The sequence below is a fragment of the Dasypus novemcinctus genome, chromosome 24 (genome assembly GCF_030445035.2).
Source record: "Dasypus novemcinctus isolate mDasNov1 chromosome 24, mDasNov1.1.hap2, whole genome shotgun sequence".
NCBI classification, from domain to species: domain Eukaryota; kingdom Metazoa; phylum Chordata; class Mammalia; order Cingulata; family Dasypodidae; genus Dasypus; species Dasypus novemcinctus.
In genome coordinates, this window is record NC_080696.1 from 52645504 (window position 1) to 52664436 (window position 18933).

General features: G+C 38.0%; 1 protein-coding gene across 1 annotated transcript in view; it reads left to right on the top strand.

The window, feature by feature from the left end:
* Nucleotides 1–16040, top strand: part of CSE1L (chromosome segregation 1 like) — a 38091-nt gene extending 22051 nt beyond the window's left edge. The window contains exons 14-25 of the mRNA XM_004475291.4: nucleotides 709–770; nucleotides 5296–5432; nucleotides 6797–6900; nucleotides 8506–8603; nucleotides 9867–10017; nucleotides 10207–10415; nucleotides 10796–10893; nucleotides 10992–11077; nucleotides 11462–11543; nucleotides 13549–13695; nucleotides 14398–14629; nucleotides 15403–16040. Of these exons, the coding sequence (XP_004475348.1) occupies nucleotides 709–770; nucleotides 5296–5432; nucleotides 6797–6900; nucleotides 8506–8603; nucleotides 9867–10017; nucleotides 10207–10415; nucleotides 10796–10893; nucleotides 10992–11077; nucleotides 11462–11543; nucleotides 13549–13695; nucleotides 14398–14629; nucleotides 15403–15492 (1496 nt within the window). The 3' untranslated portion in view covers nucleotides 15493–16040. The remainder of the gene's footprint in view (nucleotides 1–708; nucleotides 771–5295; nucleotides 5433–6796; nucleotides 6901–8505; nucleotides 8604–9866; nucleotides 10018–10206; nucleotides 10416–10795; nucleotides 10894–10991; nucleotides 11078–11461; nucleotides 11544–13548; nucleotides 13696–14397; nucleotides 14630–15402) is intronic.
* The last annotated feature ends 2893 nt before the right edge of the window (nucleotides 16041–18933 follow it).

Sequence of the window (18933 nt, forward strand, 5' to 3'; positions counted from 1 at the left end):
CCCAGGACCTCATACATGGGAAGCAGGTGCTCAACCACTGAGCTACATCTGCCTCCAGAAAAATACACTCTTAAAAATTGGAATGGGGGAGGGGGGAAATAAATAAAATAAATCTTAAAAAAGAAAAATGGAATAAATTTCAAAGTACTTGAAACTGATAAATGAGGGTAACTTGTTATGTTTGAGTATGTATTGATAAAGGTATTATATATTCCTGTTATGTTTTAAAGTTTTTGTGTAGAAAATATTCAGTATACCCCAAGGTAGAGAAAATATGATGATGAACTTTTGTGTACCCAAAATCTAGCTTCAAGAATTAACATTTGGCCAATGTTCCTTCATTGATTTCTTTCATTTGTCTATTTTCCCATCACTAGAGTTATTTAAAGCAAATTCGTAATTCAAAATAGCTAAAATTCTGAGAATGAAAATGTCATGGTCATTAGTATGGTCTAAATTATTTTCATTCAGTTACATAAGTAATACAGTCATTTGTAATGAAACATAAAGATAAAGGGAAAAATTACTTATAATCCTACCAGAATTAATGAATACATAGTAGAACATTATAGTTAACTATGCTTCAGTTATTTAACATTGGTTATCAGAACTTTTTTTTTTAATCTGATGTTACTGTTACTGATTTGGGAGTAACATTCTGATTAACGGGTTAGCAGTTAGTAACTATGACTTTCATTCTTTTGATAGTGAATGAGTTTCCTGTCCTTAAAGCTGATGGTATCAAGTATATTATGATTTTTAGGAATCAAGTAAGTAGTTCTTAATTTGTTATATGCCCCTCAATTTCTTAAAAGTTTTATTATATACCAACTTTTCTTCCATTGTATGATAAGATCATATCTGACAGCGATGTCTAACAAAGTTAATAATTCCTTAATGTCTTCTGTTTGCAGTTCATGCTTAATTTCCTTCAGTTGTCTCAAAAATGTCTTTTTTACAGTGGTTTATTAAAAATTGAGATCCAAGCAAGGCCCACACATTGTTTATGGTTGATTTTGTTTCAGGTTGTTCAATCTACAGAAGAGAGGTTCTCCTGCTGCCTTTTTTATGCTTATTGTTTGTTGGGAAAACCAGTCATTTTTTCATAAAGAATTTCTCACTTGCTGCTTTCGGCTGATTGCATCTTCGTGACAGAGTTTATCTTGTTCCCCTATTCCCAGTATTTCTTAAAAACTGGTAGAATTGGAGGCTTGCTTTTCTTTCTTTTGAGGAGATGGCAAGAATATGTCATAGGTATACTTTTCTGTTTCATTTCTTTGGGACATACATAATGTCTGGTTGTCCACTTTTTGTGATCAGTGGATTCTGGAGAAGAATTTTTCCCTCATTGACAATTTCTTTATAGCTATTCTTTTTTTAAGGAGGTACCAGGGATTAAACCTGAGACCTCGTACATGGGAGCCAGTTTCTCAACCATTGAACTACATCTACACCCATTACAGCATTTTTAAAAGTTAAGATGCACTTCACATAAAATATACCATCTACAAGTGTATACTCTGATTTTTATTATATTCACTATGTTGTACAACCCCAAGCATTATCTCAGTAATTTGACTACCAGTTTATACAGGAAAGGCAGGATAAATGGTTTCATTTTTTTCCCCTTCATCAGTTTTCAGAGGAATAAACTAGTACCATAGTAACTTCCTAAGATGACAAACAGGGTTTTTTTGATGGTCTAATTATCTGTCTTTGGCCAGTAGGGGCCACTTCATGTGGTTTCCTGTGTCCTCTTGACATAAACACAATTTTGATGGCTTCCCTCCTTTCAGACACGACAAGATGCATCTTACACATTTACTGACCCAGCCCTGAATTAGCTGTATCTCTAAGGTGGGAAAAGTTATTTGAAGACCACAAATCTAGGTGCTAGGGATATTGTGAATGAATTGTCATAGGTTCTAGGCTTATTCCCAGGACAGAACCAGGAGATAGATTTGAAGAAAGTAAAATAGAAATCCTACTGATAGTTTAAAATTCAAATGTGATTATAAGGTGTTTAACTTTTTAATTTATACTTGTATCTAATTACTTATTTCTTTGTCCTAATATGTGTAGTTTCAAAATATCAATCCCAGTATTAATAGTATGTAAGACTACTGAATACAGCTTGAATTCTACATTTATGTTTCGCCTTCTACACAGAAGACAATATACTGTCTATAATTTTGTAATTTGCTTTCTTCACTTCACCTGCCTGGATATCATTCCATAGTAGTATGTAGAGATCGTCTTTTTTTTTTTTAAGCTACATAGTACTTTGTACTCCGTTGGCTTTACTATGGTTTATTCAACTAGTCCCCTATAAATAAATATTTTAGTTGTTTTCTGTCTTGCTGTTGTAAATAATACTGTCTTGAACAGCCTTGTCCGTATTTTACTTTGTTTTTGTCCTTGTAACTTTGGAATAGATTCCTAGAAGATTGGTGGATCAGAAGGAAAATGCATATAAAATTTTGCTAAATGTTAACAAAGTCCCCTTCATAGGCATTGTACCATGTTGCATTTCTTTTAAAAAAATGAATGAGAATGCCTGTTTCCACAGTGGAACATTTTAGAATTTTGCCAATTCGATAGATGAAAAATATCTCATTACAGTTTTAATTTACATTTCTTTCCTGTGAACTATTCATATTCTTTTTTTTTAAAGATTTATATTTATCCCTGCCCACCGTTGTTTGTGCTTGCTGTCTGCTCTCTGTGTCTGCTTGTTTTTTCTTCAGGAGGCACTGTGAACCAAACCTGGGGCCTCCCATGTGAGAGAGAGACGCTCAATCACTTAAGCCACCTCAGCTCCCTGCTGTGTTGTGTCTCTCATTGTCTTCCCTCTGTGTCTCCTTGTTACATCATCTTGTTGTGTCAGCATGCCATGCCTGCCCATCACACCATCTCATTGTCTTGTTCATCTTCTCCAGGAGGCACAGGGAACTGAACCTGGGATCTCCTGTGTGGTAGGCAGGAACTCAACTGCCTGAGCCACATCCGCTTCCCTATTCATATTTTGCCCATTTCTCTGATTCCTCTTTTTTTTTTTTTTAAAGAAAAAATTTATTTATTTATTTATTTCTCTCCCCCTCCCCTGCCCCAGTTGTCTGTTCTGTGTCTGTTTGCTGCGTGTTCTTTGTCTGCTTCTGTTGTTGTCAGTGGCACTGGAATCTGTTTCTTTTTGTTGCATCATCTTGTTGTGTCAGCTCTCCGTGTGTGCAGTGCCATTCTTGGGCACGCTGCACTTTTTTTCATGCTGGGTGGCTCTCCTTACGGGGTGCACTCCTTGCATGTGGGGCTCCCCTACACGGGGACACCCCTGCATGGCAGGGCACTCCTCGCGCACATCAGCACTGTGCATGGGCCAGCTGCACACGGGTCAAGGAGGCCCGGGGTTTGAACCGCGGACCTCCCATGTGGTAGATGGACGCCCTAACCACTGGGCCAAGTCCACTTCCTGTCTGTTTCTTCTTGATTCTTAGAAAACTTAGTTTCCTTTTTATTCTTATACTTTATTTTCATTTTAGTGAGATAAAGAATTATGCAAAGTCATTTCTCCAATGCTTCTGCCTAATAGCAATGCTGCTGTTTTGTAAAATATTTTAAATATACAAGCAAGAATAGAGGATAATATAATGAACCTGCTACATACCTTTATCATAACTCCATGCCATAACTGCTTAAACATACGGATATAGTGGAGGCACCCTGGGCATTCCCCGCCCCTCTGCTCTTTCCCTCCAGAAGTAATTACTGTAATGCATTTAGTGTTTTAAGCCCATGGAATTGTTTATGCTTTTGCTACATATTTATGAATCCATAAAAATTATGTGTTCTCTCTCTTTCTATATATATTTTTATATATATGTATTTAAAATTTATGTCCCTCCCCCACCCCCGTTGTTTGCGCTTGCTGTGTCTGTTCATTGTGTGCTCATTTTTTTTTTGAAGGCACCAGAACTGAACCCGGAACCTCCCATGTGGACGGGGGTGCCTAATCGCTTGGGCCACCTCTGCTCCATGCTTTGTTGTTTTCTCATTGTGTTTTCATCCTTGTGTCTCTTTGTGTCATCTTGTGTCAGCTCACCACCATGCCATCCCATCAAGTCAGCTTGCTGTTTTGCTCATCTTCCTTAGCAAGCACCAGGATTTCCCATGTCGTGGGCAAGAACTCAGTAACTTGAGCCACTTGCCCTTCCCTCTATGTGTTTTTTTATTGTATTTAATAAATTTTATACTATAGGTATTAGCACATATATCTTGATTTTTGGGTGCTTGATATTGTTTTCGAGTTATTGATCTTAGTAGATGTAGCTGTAGTTCTTTTTTTTTTTTTTTTTTTAAGATTTATTTATTTATTTAATTCCCTCCCTCCCCGGGTTGTCTGTTCTCTGTGTCTCTTTGCTGCGTCTTGTTTCTTTGTCCGCTTCTGTTGTCATCAGCAGCACGGGGAGTGTGGGCAGTGCCATACCTGGGCAGGCTGCACTTTCTTTTGCGCTGGGCGGCTCTCCTTATGGGCGCGCTCCTTGCGCGTGGGGCTCCCCTACGCGGGGGACACCCTGCGTGGCACGGCACTCCTTGTGTGCATCAGCACTGCACATGGGCCAGCTCCACATGGGTCAAGGAGGCCCGGGGTTTGAACCGCAGACCTCCCATGTGGTAGATGGACGCCCTATCCTCTGGGCCAACTCCGTTTCCCATGTAGTTCATTTTTTAATGATCTCATATTCCATTGTAAGAACTTGCCATAGTTTATGTCCTGTGGATGATTGTTTAATTTCTTGATTTATAATTTTGATGTGTCTTTGGAAGCTGTTTACCAGTTTGGCAGTTCTGTTTTCACGATTCAGTAATTTAGCTTCTAAATTTTTAAAAGGTTTTTAATGAAGATTAGTATTCTTATTATTGTCCCTGTTTTTTTGGAACAGAAAATAAGGCACAAAGATAACTTTTCTTGGAGAAGTCATTTAATTTAGCACTAGTGAAAAGCATAGTTCTTAAAATCTTAGTCTGTTTCACCATGATATTATTTTATGGTGTATTCGTTTATCTATAAGATTATCCTCATCATAATTTTGGTTTTGTGCTCATAAAAAATGGAAAACATTGAAAAATTAATGTGAATTCAATGTGTAGGTAGAAGTTTTGATTTCTCAACAGTATCATATCCCATTGTGACAAAGCTAATAAAAATGTTTTTAAAAATCAGCACTTTTCTTCCAGTTACATTTTATTCTTAAGATAGCATCATTTGGTTTAGAGTATGTATATTTTTGTATTTGTCAGGTACCAAAAGAGCATCTTTTAGTCTCGATTCCTCTCCTGATAAACCATCTTCAAGCTGAGAGTATTGTTGTTCATACATATGCAGCACATGCTCTTGAGAGGCTGTTCACAATGAGAGGGCCTAACAGTGCCACTCTGTAAGTATTTTAGTCAAAGCAGTTGATATTATTTTAGTTTGGGGTGCTGGGGCAGTTCTGTACTGTGTCAGAGATGTCTGGATGTATTCATAATTTCATTATAGTTAGAAAAGTAAATGTATACTTTTTGCTTATTTATACTCTGTCTCATTCTCAAACGGATTTGAGCCAATATAGATACCTTACAACATAAATTAAATGTGGAAGCTGGAGCAAAGGAAAATAACTGGGATGAGGTTATAAACAAAAAATATAAATAAAAATATGTGTCAAAGGGTCCAGGACAGTAGTTCTAGAGGCTTCAGAAATTTATTTGAAGTTTACTAGCAGCCAAGGCAAAGAGGGAAAATTGATGAGTTCAAGTATTCACAATGTTCTTGAGATTAAAATCAGAAGAGTTGCTCAAGGCATTTCAGAAGTGGGTCTTCAGGGAGCTGATGTGGCTCAGTGGTTGAGTGGCTGGCTTCCCACATACAAGGCCCCAGATCCCCAGCCCCAGTACCTAAAAAATAAATAAATAAAAGTGGGTCTTCATTATGAGAATACTGTGTTATGGCAGGATTCTGAGCAACATCATACAACAGAGTTCATTTTACATGACTATTTTTGTAACTTATCTTCGTGCTGAGATATGACCCAGCTGAGTGCAAGTAATTTCTGTAGGAATCAGGATCCTAATTCTGGCCTGATCCAAGGACTAAACGTAGAAGAATCGGATGATCTGCATGTCTTTCAGGCCGTTCTTCAACAGTATCATTTCTTGAAACTGAGCTTGGGATAAGAGATGGAAAAGATTTCTAGGTTCTTTTCTCCATCAAGAACTTGAAGTACAAATAATCTCAATGGCCAATTAAGGGTTGAGAGGACATCCTTTGGGGTGAGTTAAGGCAGAAGTCTTCAGATCCAGAGTTTGAATCTTCTCCACCTCCAAAAAATATGGATTCAAAAGACTGCTGAGAGTCCAAGCTTTGTTATCAGTGGTAATAGAAACGAATCAAGGACGACTTTTGCAGCTTTAAATCACGTTGGGTTTGCCTGGTTCTTGGCTTTATTCAATTATGCTTGGTCTTAGATTTGCCTTCTTATGTGCTTAGCATGAATATATGTAAAAATTATATTCTTGGGGAGCAGGTGTAGCTCAGTGGTTTGGGCACCTGCTTCCCATGTATGAGGTCCCAGGTTCAATCCCCCATACTGCCTGAAAAAAAAAAAAAAAGAATATTCCTAAGCGTTCTGCTAGTTGACTGTTGTGGGAGGTGGATCCGTTTATTCCCTGAGGTGTGATTTAATAATTGCCAAGAGTATTTCACAGTTACAAACCCCAAAAGTTGGTAGTGACTAAAAAGCTGTTTTTTCATCTCTAGCTTTACTGCTGCAGAAATTGCACCATTTGTTGAGATTCTGCTAACAAACCTTTTCAAAGCTCTCACGCTTCCTGGCTCTTCAGAAAATGAGTATATTATGAAAGGTAGGCCATTTCCCTGGTGTACAGACTAAGCATCTAATCTCGGATTATTAGGGTAAACACTCTGAAAGTCTATGAACCAGATACTCTGCCAAGAATGAATAGGTTTAGATGTAAAATGAAAAATGTTTTGTTTACTGTTAACTGCTTTGAGAAAATATTTACCTTACCTTGATACTGAACCCCTCTTATTGTAGAAAAAGTAGCAAACTACTTCTTTTTCTGCTTTTCTAGATTGAATTTCTGAGAGCAAGGGTCAGATCCTGAAACAAACATTTATTGAGGGCCTGCTGTGCTAGGTCTTGGTGAAACAGGTGCAAAGGTCAGACCCCACACAGACCCCAACTTCAGAGACACTGCTAAGGACACACAGTGCTACATTAGGAGAGTTTCCTGGTGCTAGCTCTTACTTCAAGGACAATCTCAGTCTTATTAGCTTTTGGAATCCATGAATCTAGCACAGTGTCTCTAGCTTATAGGGAATATGTTTCAGAGACCCTTTCCTGATTCTTCCTGTCTGGCATAGGACTCCTGTTTTGCGTGTGTGTGAATGTGTGTAACACTGTACTGTTCCCAACAGTGATGTGTAATTACAGTTTGTTAATCTTCATTTCTCTGAAGGTAGGCAGCTACTCTGTGATCTTCAATGTTGTATTCCTAGGTTATGCAAGAGTACCCACTATGTAATACCTCCTCACTAGGGTTGTGCAAATGACTGAAATCATTCTGTGCCAGCCCAGAGAGTTCACTCTGAACCCAGGTCAGAGAGATACTTTCTTTAGGAAATACCATCTAAGCTGAGATGTGAGGAATAGGTAGTGGTTAGCTAATTCAAGGGTGAGTAGGTCTTGGCTCAGGCAGGAAAAATCCTTTGCAAAGTTTCGAAGGCAAGGCAGGATACTGTTCTATCCCTTGTGGCTGGCATACAGTAGGTGCTTTGATTTGTAAATGTTCATAGGTCTTGGTGAAACATGGATGCAAAGGTCAGACCCCTTTTATTCTTTTCGTGGAAAGACAGCTGTCATACGTTTTTAGCTTATGTGATGTGTTATTTCCCTTGCGATATGTTTTTAGGCATCTGTTAATGAGCAATATTTTGTAGTGTGGACCCCTCCATGGCTTTATGTTTAAATTTGCCTTAGGATCCTATTTCTCTTTTTGAGAGAGATGGGTAGGTGGCCTTTGCTTTCAGTTTCCTGTGGGCTTTAGTCATGTTTCCTTTTGGCGAGAAATAAGCATTTCCTGCCACTGACTTCTAAGTGAAAGGGCTCCAAAATGATTTTTCATGGCACTCTATCGTTGCCTGTCCTTCAGCCATCCATGTCAGTCCACTATTTATTCCCCCCCTCTTTGTCCCTCTCTAGTCAACTATTTCTTACTGTCCCTTTTTTAAATTCTTGAAGCCTTATACCTTCTGGAAATACTGAAGAGTATTTCCCAGCTAAATTATGTTACCAGCTTTTGCCCTAATTTAAAAAGATCTGTCAGAGGAGTGTTGTAAGCTTCTTAAATTTTTAGCTGATGAATCAGTTAGCTATTTTCCCCCTTATCATTGTTTTGGCCTGAAGTTTAACTGAACTCTGTTTTTGCTGTTTTTGTATTTTACAGCTATCATGAGGAGTTTTTCCCTCCTACAAGAAGCCATAATCCCCTACATCCCTACTCTCATCACTCAGCTTACACAGAAGCTATTAGCTGTTAGTAAGGTAACAGAGCCAATTTTGAAAGTGGAATTGTTCTTTTCAAACTGCTTGGGCCTCAGAACTCCCTGGTAATGGGTCAGACTTTGGAGAAAGTATATTCATTCTTCCTGACCAGCAGTTAACATATTTTCCTAAGAGTGGGATGACATTGGTGTAGAGACATAACGACAGGTCACCTTGAGTGTAGGCTCAGAAACTTTAATATGTTTTTATTCTCATTTAAAAAGTAACATGCTCATTGTAGAAATTGAGAAAATGCAGATAATCCAAAATTATCTTAGATAAAAGAGACTCTTCAGGCTTTTGTAATGTACTGAGTAAAATCCTTTGTCTGATATTCCTTACTCTTCTTTCCCAACAATTAAGTTCACGCTTGGATCTAAAACTTTACAGATAATTTGATTCTTGTTCAAATATAAATATGATGAAATAAGTTTGACTGACAGTCCTTTTTTAGATGCTTATTCCTAATTGTTCTATGAAAAGGAGATAAATTCTTAGACATATTAAAGGGACCTTGGAGAACAGTGATTATTTTTCAATCTGGTTAAGAGTCTTGGACTACTTTGGGCTATGGGGGAAGGAAGGGAGAAGGGAAGTAGTTCCATTACCACCATCGTTTCCCACCCTCACCCCAGCCCCAAAAACATAAATACTCTCATTTTCTAATTTTATCAATCTTTCCATGATAGCCTTCCAAGAAAGATTTTGTTTTGAGGAAAATAGGGGTTTGTTGCTTAAAGAGAAATTTGAAAGCCACTGAGATAGACAGCCATCACCATAGATGGATACTTCAAGGTTCATGGAAGTAGAGGTTTGCCTAACATCCCAGATGTATGTGGCTAGTGGCAGCACTAGGCCTATGTGTCCCTGTTCCTTCCACCTACTGACTGATTTTATTATTTAAAGTGATGACTTTATGAGATTTGGGGAATAAGATGTGTTTCTTACATCTCTGGAAGCCTAAGCTTGTATCATTACCTCCCTGCGACTCTGGTGGGAGTATTTTTTCATAGTGGACTTTTGCCCATTTAAAAAACCAAACCAGTACTAGAGTGTTATTGTTTAAATTTGAAACTCAATATGGAAACAGTTTTTACAGTCTTTTTAGTGTAAGGTATTTTTTATTAATGCTGATTTTAAAAATAGATGACATCTCAAGTGTGTTTTAGAGAGGTTAATTGTGTTTTATTTTAGATACTAAATATAATCACTTGAGTTATTAGAATAATTAGCTATTACTACTTTTTTTTTTTAAATTTCCAGAACCCGAGCAAACCTCACTTTAATCACTACATGTTTGAAGCAATATGTTTATCCATAAGAATAACTTGCAAAGCTAACCCTGCTGCTGTTGTAAATTTTGAGGAGGCTTTGTTTCTGGTGTTTACTGAAATTTTACAAAACGATGTACAAGGTAAGTTAAAGGAAGTTGTTGTTATTTTTTGTAATGGGATAAGGTGTTAAAATAGTTATAAAACAAAGCCTGATAAAATAAAAGGGGGGAGGCAAAAGAAAAGAAAAATGAAGCCTGCCTAAGTGTTTGGTTTTTTGTCAGAACCATTAATCCTGACACTGACAGCTCTGTTTTAATTTTTATCAACAGAATTTATCCCATACGTCTTTCAAGTAATGTCTTTGCTTCTGGAAACACACAAAAATGACATCCCTTCTTCATATATGGCTTTATTTCCTCATCTTCTTCAACCAGTGCTTTGGGAAAGAACAGGAAATATTCCTGCTCTGGTGAGGCTTCTCCAAGCATTCTTAGAACGTGGTTCAAATACAATAGCAAGTGCTGCGGCTGACAAAATTGTAAGTCAGATTTATTTTGATGTAATTAAGAATATATAAAGTACTTTGGAAAAACTGAATAGCAGGCTTTTAAAAATTCTTAGTTTAAAATAATTGAGGCAATAGAAAATGTTAATGTATGTTTTGTTAGTTATCCTTTAGTTATGAATCAACACTATGGTGAAAAATATAAAAATAAGAACTACATGGGTTAATTTCAAGAATTTAACTTTAAGGGCTTGTTGTGGTAGAATCTTTTCTACCTGTATTTCAGAGGTAAGAACTAAAGAGGAAAAGCTAATTATATTATTGCAGCATGATTTCTTAAGATGTATATTACCTGTTTAACTTTTGGAATAATTAATCCATATCACTTTAATATTTGATCTAATTTCTTATAGCCTGGGTTACTAGGTGTCTTCCAGAAGCTGATTGCATCTAAAGCAAATGACCACCAAGGTTTTTATCTTTTAAACAGTATAATAGAGCACATGCCTCCGTGAGTATGACTGTAACTTCATTGTAAATTTGACCAGATTTTGTTTTGTACTCAGAAAAACACTGAATTTACATTGTTGTTTTTATTCAATTCCTTAGTGAGTCAGTTGACCAGTATAGGAAGCAAATATTCATTCTACTCTTCCAAAGACTTCAGAATTCCAAAACAACCAAGTTCATCAAGAGTAAGTAAAATTATGTGAGTGTTCCCATAGAAATAATGACAGAATATGGCTAAACCCTTATACTTTGTGGTTCCAGATCATCCTTTTATTGGTTTTAAACTTTAAATATAATGTATTTTAAATAGTTTGTCCTTAAACACTAAATTAATTTCACATATATTTTGTTTGAAAGGTTGGTTTGTAAGTTTTGATATCAAAACATTTTCCCAAAAGAAATAATAACATAAAAGAAAGCAAGTCATTCATGCCAAAGTTACAAATTGAGAATTTAATTATAAGGAATATGTTTAATTTGGCAGAAAGTGCTTTTTCATGCTAAGACTTAAATCACTTCTGTAGTGCAAAGATTCCTTTATATTGACAGTGATCCTCTTCTTTCAACAGGTTTCTTAGTCTTTATTAATTTGTACTGCATAAAATACGGGGCCCTAGCCCTACAAGAAATATTTGATGATATACAACCAAAGTAAGTTTTATTATTGTTAATTATACTTTATTTTTAAAAGGAAAAAATGATTTGACCTTTCCTTTTAGCTTAGGCCAATAATCCCTACTTATAATTTATGGATAATTCATTGTTCCTGGTGCAGTGATAGTATCTTTGATTTTCAAAATATTCTTGGGTATTGTGTTGTAAAGAGGAAACTCTCTATAAAACCGTCTCCTGATTCCCCAGATTTTATGTTCAATGGTCAGTGTTGTTTCAGGGACCTCATAGCATGAGAAAAGTTTGGACCAACGAAACTGTTCTTGAGTTATTTAGTGTATACATGAAGAATGTAGATAGGTGGCATTTCCTTTTAGTAGGTAAAGGAAAGATTATGAAGAAAAAATAGAGGATAACTCTTTGAAGAAAATCTTGTTAGATCCCTGTATTATAATGTAAAAAACAACAACTCCAGTTTGGCTAAATTGTAAAAGATTAAGTAAACCAAAAAATTGTACCGGAAAATGTGGGTGTTTTTTTTTGTTGTTGTTTTTGTTTTTGTTTTTGTTTTGTTTTTAAGATTTATTTTCCCGCCCCGTTTTTGCAGTTGCTCTCTGTTCTCTCTATCCATTTGCTATGTGCTCTCTGTCTGCTCATCTTCTCTTTAGGAAGCACCAGGAACTTAACCTGGGGGGACCTCCTGTGTGGGGAGAGGCGCTCAATCTCCTGAGCCACCTCAGCTCCCTGGTTTGTTGTGTCTGTCATTGTCTTTGCTCTGTGTCTCTTTGTTGCTTCAATTTGTGGTATCAGCACGCTTGTGCCTGCCCATCATGCCAGCTTACCTTCTCTAGGAGGCACTGGGAACTGAACCCAGGACCTCCCATGTGGTAGGTAGAAGCCAAATTGCTTCCTGTTTTTTTTGTTTTGTTTTTTAAGATTTAGTTTATTTATTCCTCACCCTCTCCCCATTGTTTGCACCCGCCGTCTGCTCTGTGTCCATTCGTTGTGTGCGGTATTCAGCAATACTAGTGGGAACTGAACTTGGCATGGTCTTTGTAGAACCAAAAAAGTGCATTCTCTATCCAAAGTATTTTCACTTAAAATAATTTTTTCTATTAATCAAAGCATAAACTGTGAGTGTTGTATATTATTTAGAATAGTAAAGTAATGTAGGATGTTTGCAACAAAGAGAATGATTAGCCAAATCATTTTTTAAATAAAGCCATTAAATTTTACATATTTGTAGAAATATAATCAAAGAAAGCAGAGAAGGTTCTCATCTAAAATTTTAAAAATTAGTTATGGCTAGATGGTGGAATGGTGATGTGCCTTTCTCCTTCTTGCTCTTGCCTATGTGTTTTCTAATTTTCCAGGGATTTCTTAAGTAATTTTTTTTTTTTTAAAGATTTATTTATTTTTATTTATTTAATTCCCCTCCCCTCCCCCGGTTGTCTGTTTTCTGTGTCTTTTTGCTGCGTCTTGTTTCTTTGTCCGCTTCTGTTGTCGTCAGCGGCACAGGCAGTGTGGGCGGCGCCATTCCTCGGCAGGCTGCTCCCTCCTTTGCTCTGGGCGGCTCTCCTTATGGGTGCACTCCTTGAGCGTGGGGCTCCGCTACGCGGGGGACACCCCTGCGTGGCACAGCACTCCTTGCGCGCATCAGCACTGCGCATGGGCCAGCTCCACACGGGTCAAGGAGGCCCGGGGCTTGAACCGCGGACCTCCCATGTGGTAGACGGACGCCCTAACCACTGGGCCAAAGTCCGTTTCCCAAGTAATTTTTTAAAAACATGTAAGACCACACCCCCCAAAAGCTATAAAGATTATACTTGAAAAATAAAACCAAAAAAAGATTGTACTTGAGCACATTATAATTATAGTGTGATGGGGAAAAGATTGTTCTTTTTGTTGTTTTGTCACCTCTATTTTTGTTTCCATTCAGAATGACAAAAAACAGCATCCTTTTTATGAGTGTAAATAAAATCACTTTAATTATTATGGTAGTTTAATTTAATATTGAATGGATTTATTTTGCTTTGATTAATAGAATGTTTGGAATGGTTTTGGAGAAAATCATTATTCCTGAAATTCAGAAGGTATCTGGAAATGTAGAGAAAAAGATCTGTGCAGTTGGCATAACCAAATTACTAACAGAATGTCCCCCGATGATGGACACTGAGTATACTAAGCTATGGTAAGTACACCATCCTACATTGTTTGGAAATTATAGCTTCCTTTCCTATGACTGCAAAATTATTCAAGGTTATTCTTTTGAGGCCAGAACCCAGTTCTGATGTCAACTTCTCATAGCAATAAGATCCTAGACATAACTTGTGGATTCTGGGCCTAGAAATATCTTCTTTCTTGGTTCTTAACTTTTTTGGGGGGGAATCATGGATCTCTTTAGGAATCTGATGCACATGTCTGGTCTAGATGATTTCTGTAAGACTGTTTTATGACCAAAGCCCAAACAACCTGCCTTTCTTTAGAGGGGATCTGAATAGGCTAGAGGTAGATTCTGCATTCTAGGGGTCAGCGTTAGGGGGACCTTGCTCTGCTCACTTCTTGCCTCTTCCTAATTTTGATTCCACTCAGGCAGCCTCTCATCCATGAATTGATTTGGCAACTTGAGGCTTATGTTTCCTAACTAAAGTTCTTAGATTAAATATTCTTGTTTTCCTTGGGTCACATGCTCTTCTAATTAACCAGGCTTGGTCACATGGCCAGCTTGAGAACTGTGGGGGTAGTTTCCCAAACACAAATTGGAGTACCGTGGCTGAAAGAATTGAGGAGTGGTTTCTGGACCAGCACAAACCACTGATACCTATCCAAATTTCAAAGGTCCTTTCAAAGTATTTTCTTAATGTTTTGTCATCTTTACTTTCTTCCAATTCAGGACTCCTTTATTGCAGTCTCTGATTGGCCTTTTTGAATTACCTGAAGATGATACTATTCCTGATGAAGAGCATTTTATTGACATAGAAGATACACCAGGATACCAGACTGCTTTCTCACAGCTGGCATTTGCTGGGAAAAAAGAGCATGATCCTGTAGGCCAGATGGTGAACAACCCCAAAATTCATCTGGCACAGTCACTTCACAAATTGTCTACTGCCTGTCCTGGGAGGGTAAGTGTCTTTGTTACCAAAGAACTCTGTGATGAATGACGGCTTTTATGGGAAGGCAGGAAGGTAGTGGTTGTTCCAGGTGCCTGTTTTCATTGGTCAGCATAATAATCAAACTATATCTCATTGAATTAAGAGCAAAGATTATTTTTCTTTAGTTAAAATGATGCTCCCTTTCTCCATGATGTACTGCAAAAATAAGTTTAAGGAAATGATTTTCAGGGTAAAGCTAAAGGGAAGGGAAAAACTGCAGCCATACAGAAATAAACTGCATTTGTTTCTCAGATTGAAATTATCAGCCTATTATGGAAAGCATAAATCTTTTAAGATGTGGGCATTTATTGATATTTTTTAACTGTAACATATTCAGAAATTAAAGAATGGATCATAGAGCACACCTAATAGTGACTTTGTTTAGTTCATTTAGCCAGCCCCTTCTCTATACTTGTAGAAGTTATATTGACTGCTAATTTATATTTTTCATTGTCTTATGTAAAATTTTACAAAACACGAGTATAGCAAACCCTCACATCTTCAGTAATTACCAGCATTTTGTCAATCTTGCTTAATTTATTCCTCCATTTTTCTTCATTAGAGAATTTTAGAGCAAATCTTAGATATCACATCTTCACCCATAAGAACTTTTTCACTCTGTCACTAACTTCAGGATTCCTTTGACAGTGATTTATGATTGACAGCTCTGCCATAGACATGAAGTTTGTGTTGGTACATCAGGATTTCTAACAGCCAGTATGTGGTTTTCCCATCTCTTGTAGGTTCCATCAATGGTGAGCACCAGCCTCAATGCAGAAGCCCTTCAGTATCTCCAGGGATATCTTCAGGCAGCCAGTGTGACCCTGCTTTGAATGCATTTTTCTAATTGACTAAGCCCAGGATGGTTTCTTAGGAAACCTTATAAACTTCTGAGCAGAGCTTCATCAAAACAAAGCAAGTCTTCTTTTTGAACTTGTCAGAAAATCCATCTTTTAAAGGAAATTAAATGTTGCTTAAAGCTGAACCTTGAGCAAATTAGGTGGTTCGTGTGATCATAAATATGTGACTTTAAATAAGGATGACTTTTCCAGTTTGCAACTTCAAGGGTCTAGTATTAATAGTTCAGTGTATGGCTGACATTGATTTGACTTGACCCTCTGCACTGTTTGGATAATTTTAAGTTTTTGACATACTGGCTGTGGAGACTTTTCATGTTACCAAACCTTTTTGTTTTGTGGCTATTGCCATTCTTATTTCTCTTATCCTTTGTATTTTTGTGTGAAAGTTTCCTTAAGCTTTTATCAGAAGTGGAAGTAAAGAATCACTTGTGTAATTTGCCAAGCAATGCACATTTCATAGTTTTAAATCTGTAATCAGCAATAAAGAAAGTCCTAAAATATAGTATCTTAGACCATCTTAAGGACAAGTGTTTGGTGCTCTCTGATGCTTTTATAAAAGAAAGAATTTCTTTAGATCTCTCCCTTTTCTCTTTGTGGATTCCATAAAATCTTAATTTGTAGGTACTTCAGCTCAAATTAATTAGTCCTGTTTACAAGGGGAAAGGAAATATTCACAGAGCTTTGGAGCTTATCTACTAAACTTTCTACAGCATTTCATAGTTTTAGATAGATGGTTCCCTCTGGGTAGGAGAGAAATGCTCTGCCTGGCCTCACAGGGTTGTTTGGCATACTTTAGACAACATGGATCTTTGCCACCCCATCCCCACCAATCAGAGGTTACTTGGGACTTTGCAAACTATAGCATCTTAGAAGCCGGTGAGCTGCAGGCTGTGTTAGCATCCGTCCCTCTGCCTTAGCCTTTGGGGTTCTACACTTGATCTTAACCAAATGGCCAAGAAGAGATCTTTTGGGGTTCTACAGCATCCATTTTTAGGTAGTCAAGATTCAGACTATCTAGAGTTGTTAATTGCCGGTTCAGTGTAATCGGGAACCTCATTCTATAAGTGGTCACTGAAGTTATTGAATTTTTTTTTTCAAATCTCATACACTTTACCTAATTACCTCATTTTCTTACACATTTTGTTTTTACATTCCTTGAGAAATTTCAAGCTATCTAAAAGTGTATTTGTATCTATCTAATAATTTCTAGTTTTCACACAGTAATGGAAGAATTAAATCAAACATTACTATTTCGCTCTAAGTAGAAGGATTGGTTGGAAGGATTTTGAGATACTGGAATACATTTTTAAAACACGAACATAATTACTACAAACACAGGTGAAAAGCCTGGATGGAAAGCAGGGAATAGGTATGGCTGAGACAGCTTGAAGCCCAGGTAAGCAACTAGAGTATCTATTGGCATCTATTCAACACTGTTCTTGCTAAAGTTGTTCACGAGCCGTTAAGTCAATGCAGACTTACTGCTCTGGAAGACATTTCAGCATCTTAAACTGAGAGGACTGAGTCCTGTTTTTTTTTTCCTAAATTAAAATGATTGAGTAGTATATGGTTCATTTTTATATTGCCAGGCAAGTGTGTCTTTAAAATAGTTTCTAAAAAGGAAGAATGGTGGTTCTACTTCCTTTAACCTGACACAGTTTATCAGTCAATATTCTAAGTTAATATTTTCTAAAAGCGTTTTAATTGATGTTTCTTATTCATCTAGTATACAGGGTTTTTTTTGTTTTGTTATTTTTTTTTTAAATTTCTCTCCCTTCCCTCCCCCACCCCAGTTTTCTGCTCTGTGTCCATTTGCTGCGTGTTCTTCTTTTTGTCCGCTTCTGTTGTTGTCAGCAGCACAGGAATCTGTGTTTCTTTATGTTGCATCATCTTGCTGCGTCAACTCTCTGTGTGTGCGGCGCCACCCCGGGCAGGCTGCACCTTCCTTCGCGCTGGGTGGCTCTCCTTAGAGGGTGTACTCCCTGCACGTGGGGCTCCCCTACACAGGGGACGCCCCTGCATGGCACGGCATTCCTTGTGCGCATCAGCACTGCGCATGGGCCAGCTCCACATGGGTCAAGGAGTCGCGGGGTTTGAACCGTGGACCTTCCATGTGGTAGACGGACTCCCTAACCACTGGGCTAAGTCCGCTCCCCTAGTATACAGTTTTATATTTGGCTTTTAAGGGTTTTGTTAAGAGATGGTAGGCTGAAGTTGTTGTAATTTACTGGCAAGTTTAAGTGTCCGCAGCTTAGTGATGAAGGCCATTCTTTGTAGTTCTGCAGAGCTGGATTCACCCTGAAATGGTTGGGGTCAGGCAGAACTGGGTTTGCATTAGAGCTCTGCAACTGACCACGCCACCTTGAATGAAGACTTTCCCTTGCTAAGCTTTTATTTCCTCTGCTGCCAAATGAGAATATTCTCTTTCAGTGTGGTTGGTTGTAAACATAAAATAATACATGTAAAGTACTTCAGCAGGGCACCTGGAATAGAATCAGCACCAATAAGTAAAAGTTGCTGTTAGTTTGTTTAAACTGAATGGTTGGGGGTGAGGGGTGAGGGGTGAGGCTTGGCTGGGAGGAAGTGTTTGTTACTGTTAGGTTGCTTGCTAAACTTTCTGGCCAGTTAGCCACGGAGGCTGCAGAACCTTCCCTAGGGAGAAACAGGGTGGGGGCATTGAACAGGCCAGGCTGTGGCAGTGGAGATTCCAAGCCCTGAGCCATGGGAAAATGTTACCTTTCACTCTCACCCTCCTGCCACAAGCCGTTAGTTCTCCCCAATATCCTAACAAGCTGCTTAGGAAATTACCCTTGCACCCAAGGACATAAAGATTCATGCTGGCCTTGCACAGCATTTCTCTAGAGCCAGCTGGGTTATGTCTGAACAGTACCACCAAAGCTGCCTTCCATTTAGCTAGACATTTCTCAAAACAGGACTCACAGGATTTGTGGTGCTACCCAAAGGAATGTTTATGGTTGTATATTTTGCATTGGAAAAAAATCACTAGCAATCTCTTAGACATTATTGCTTAGGACTGCAGTTCTCAAAAGTAAGCATCAGTATCACCTAGGACCTTATTAGAAATATACATTCTTGGGCCTCACCTCTCACACCCACTGCATCAGAAATTCTGGGAACGAGACCCAGGAATCTTTTTTTTTTTTTTTTTAATAAAATAATAAAACAAACACTCCCCAGAAACTTGCCCTGTGTCAGATGCCCCCCTCTTAAGCATCCCAAACAGGCAACCTTCCATATTACATTCTCTAAAGGGTTTTCTCTGCACCACAATTTCAACCACATACCTGACAATCTCCCATGATCAAATGTTCCCCTCACCCTCTCCCCAATTTCTTGGGCAATCTGACCCATCCTCCCATCCCTAGTGCCCCTAAAGCCCACGCAGCCCCACCC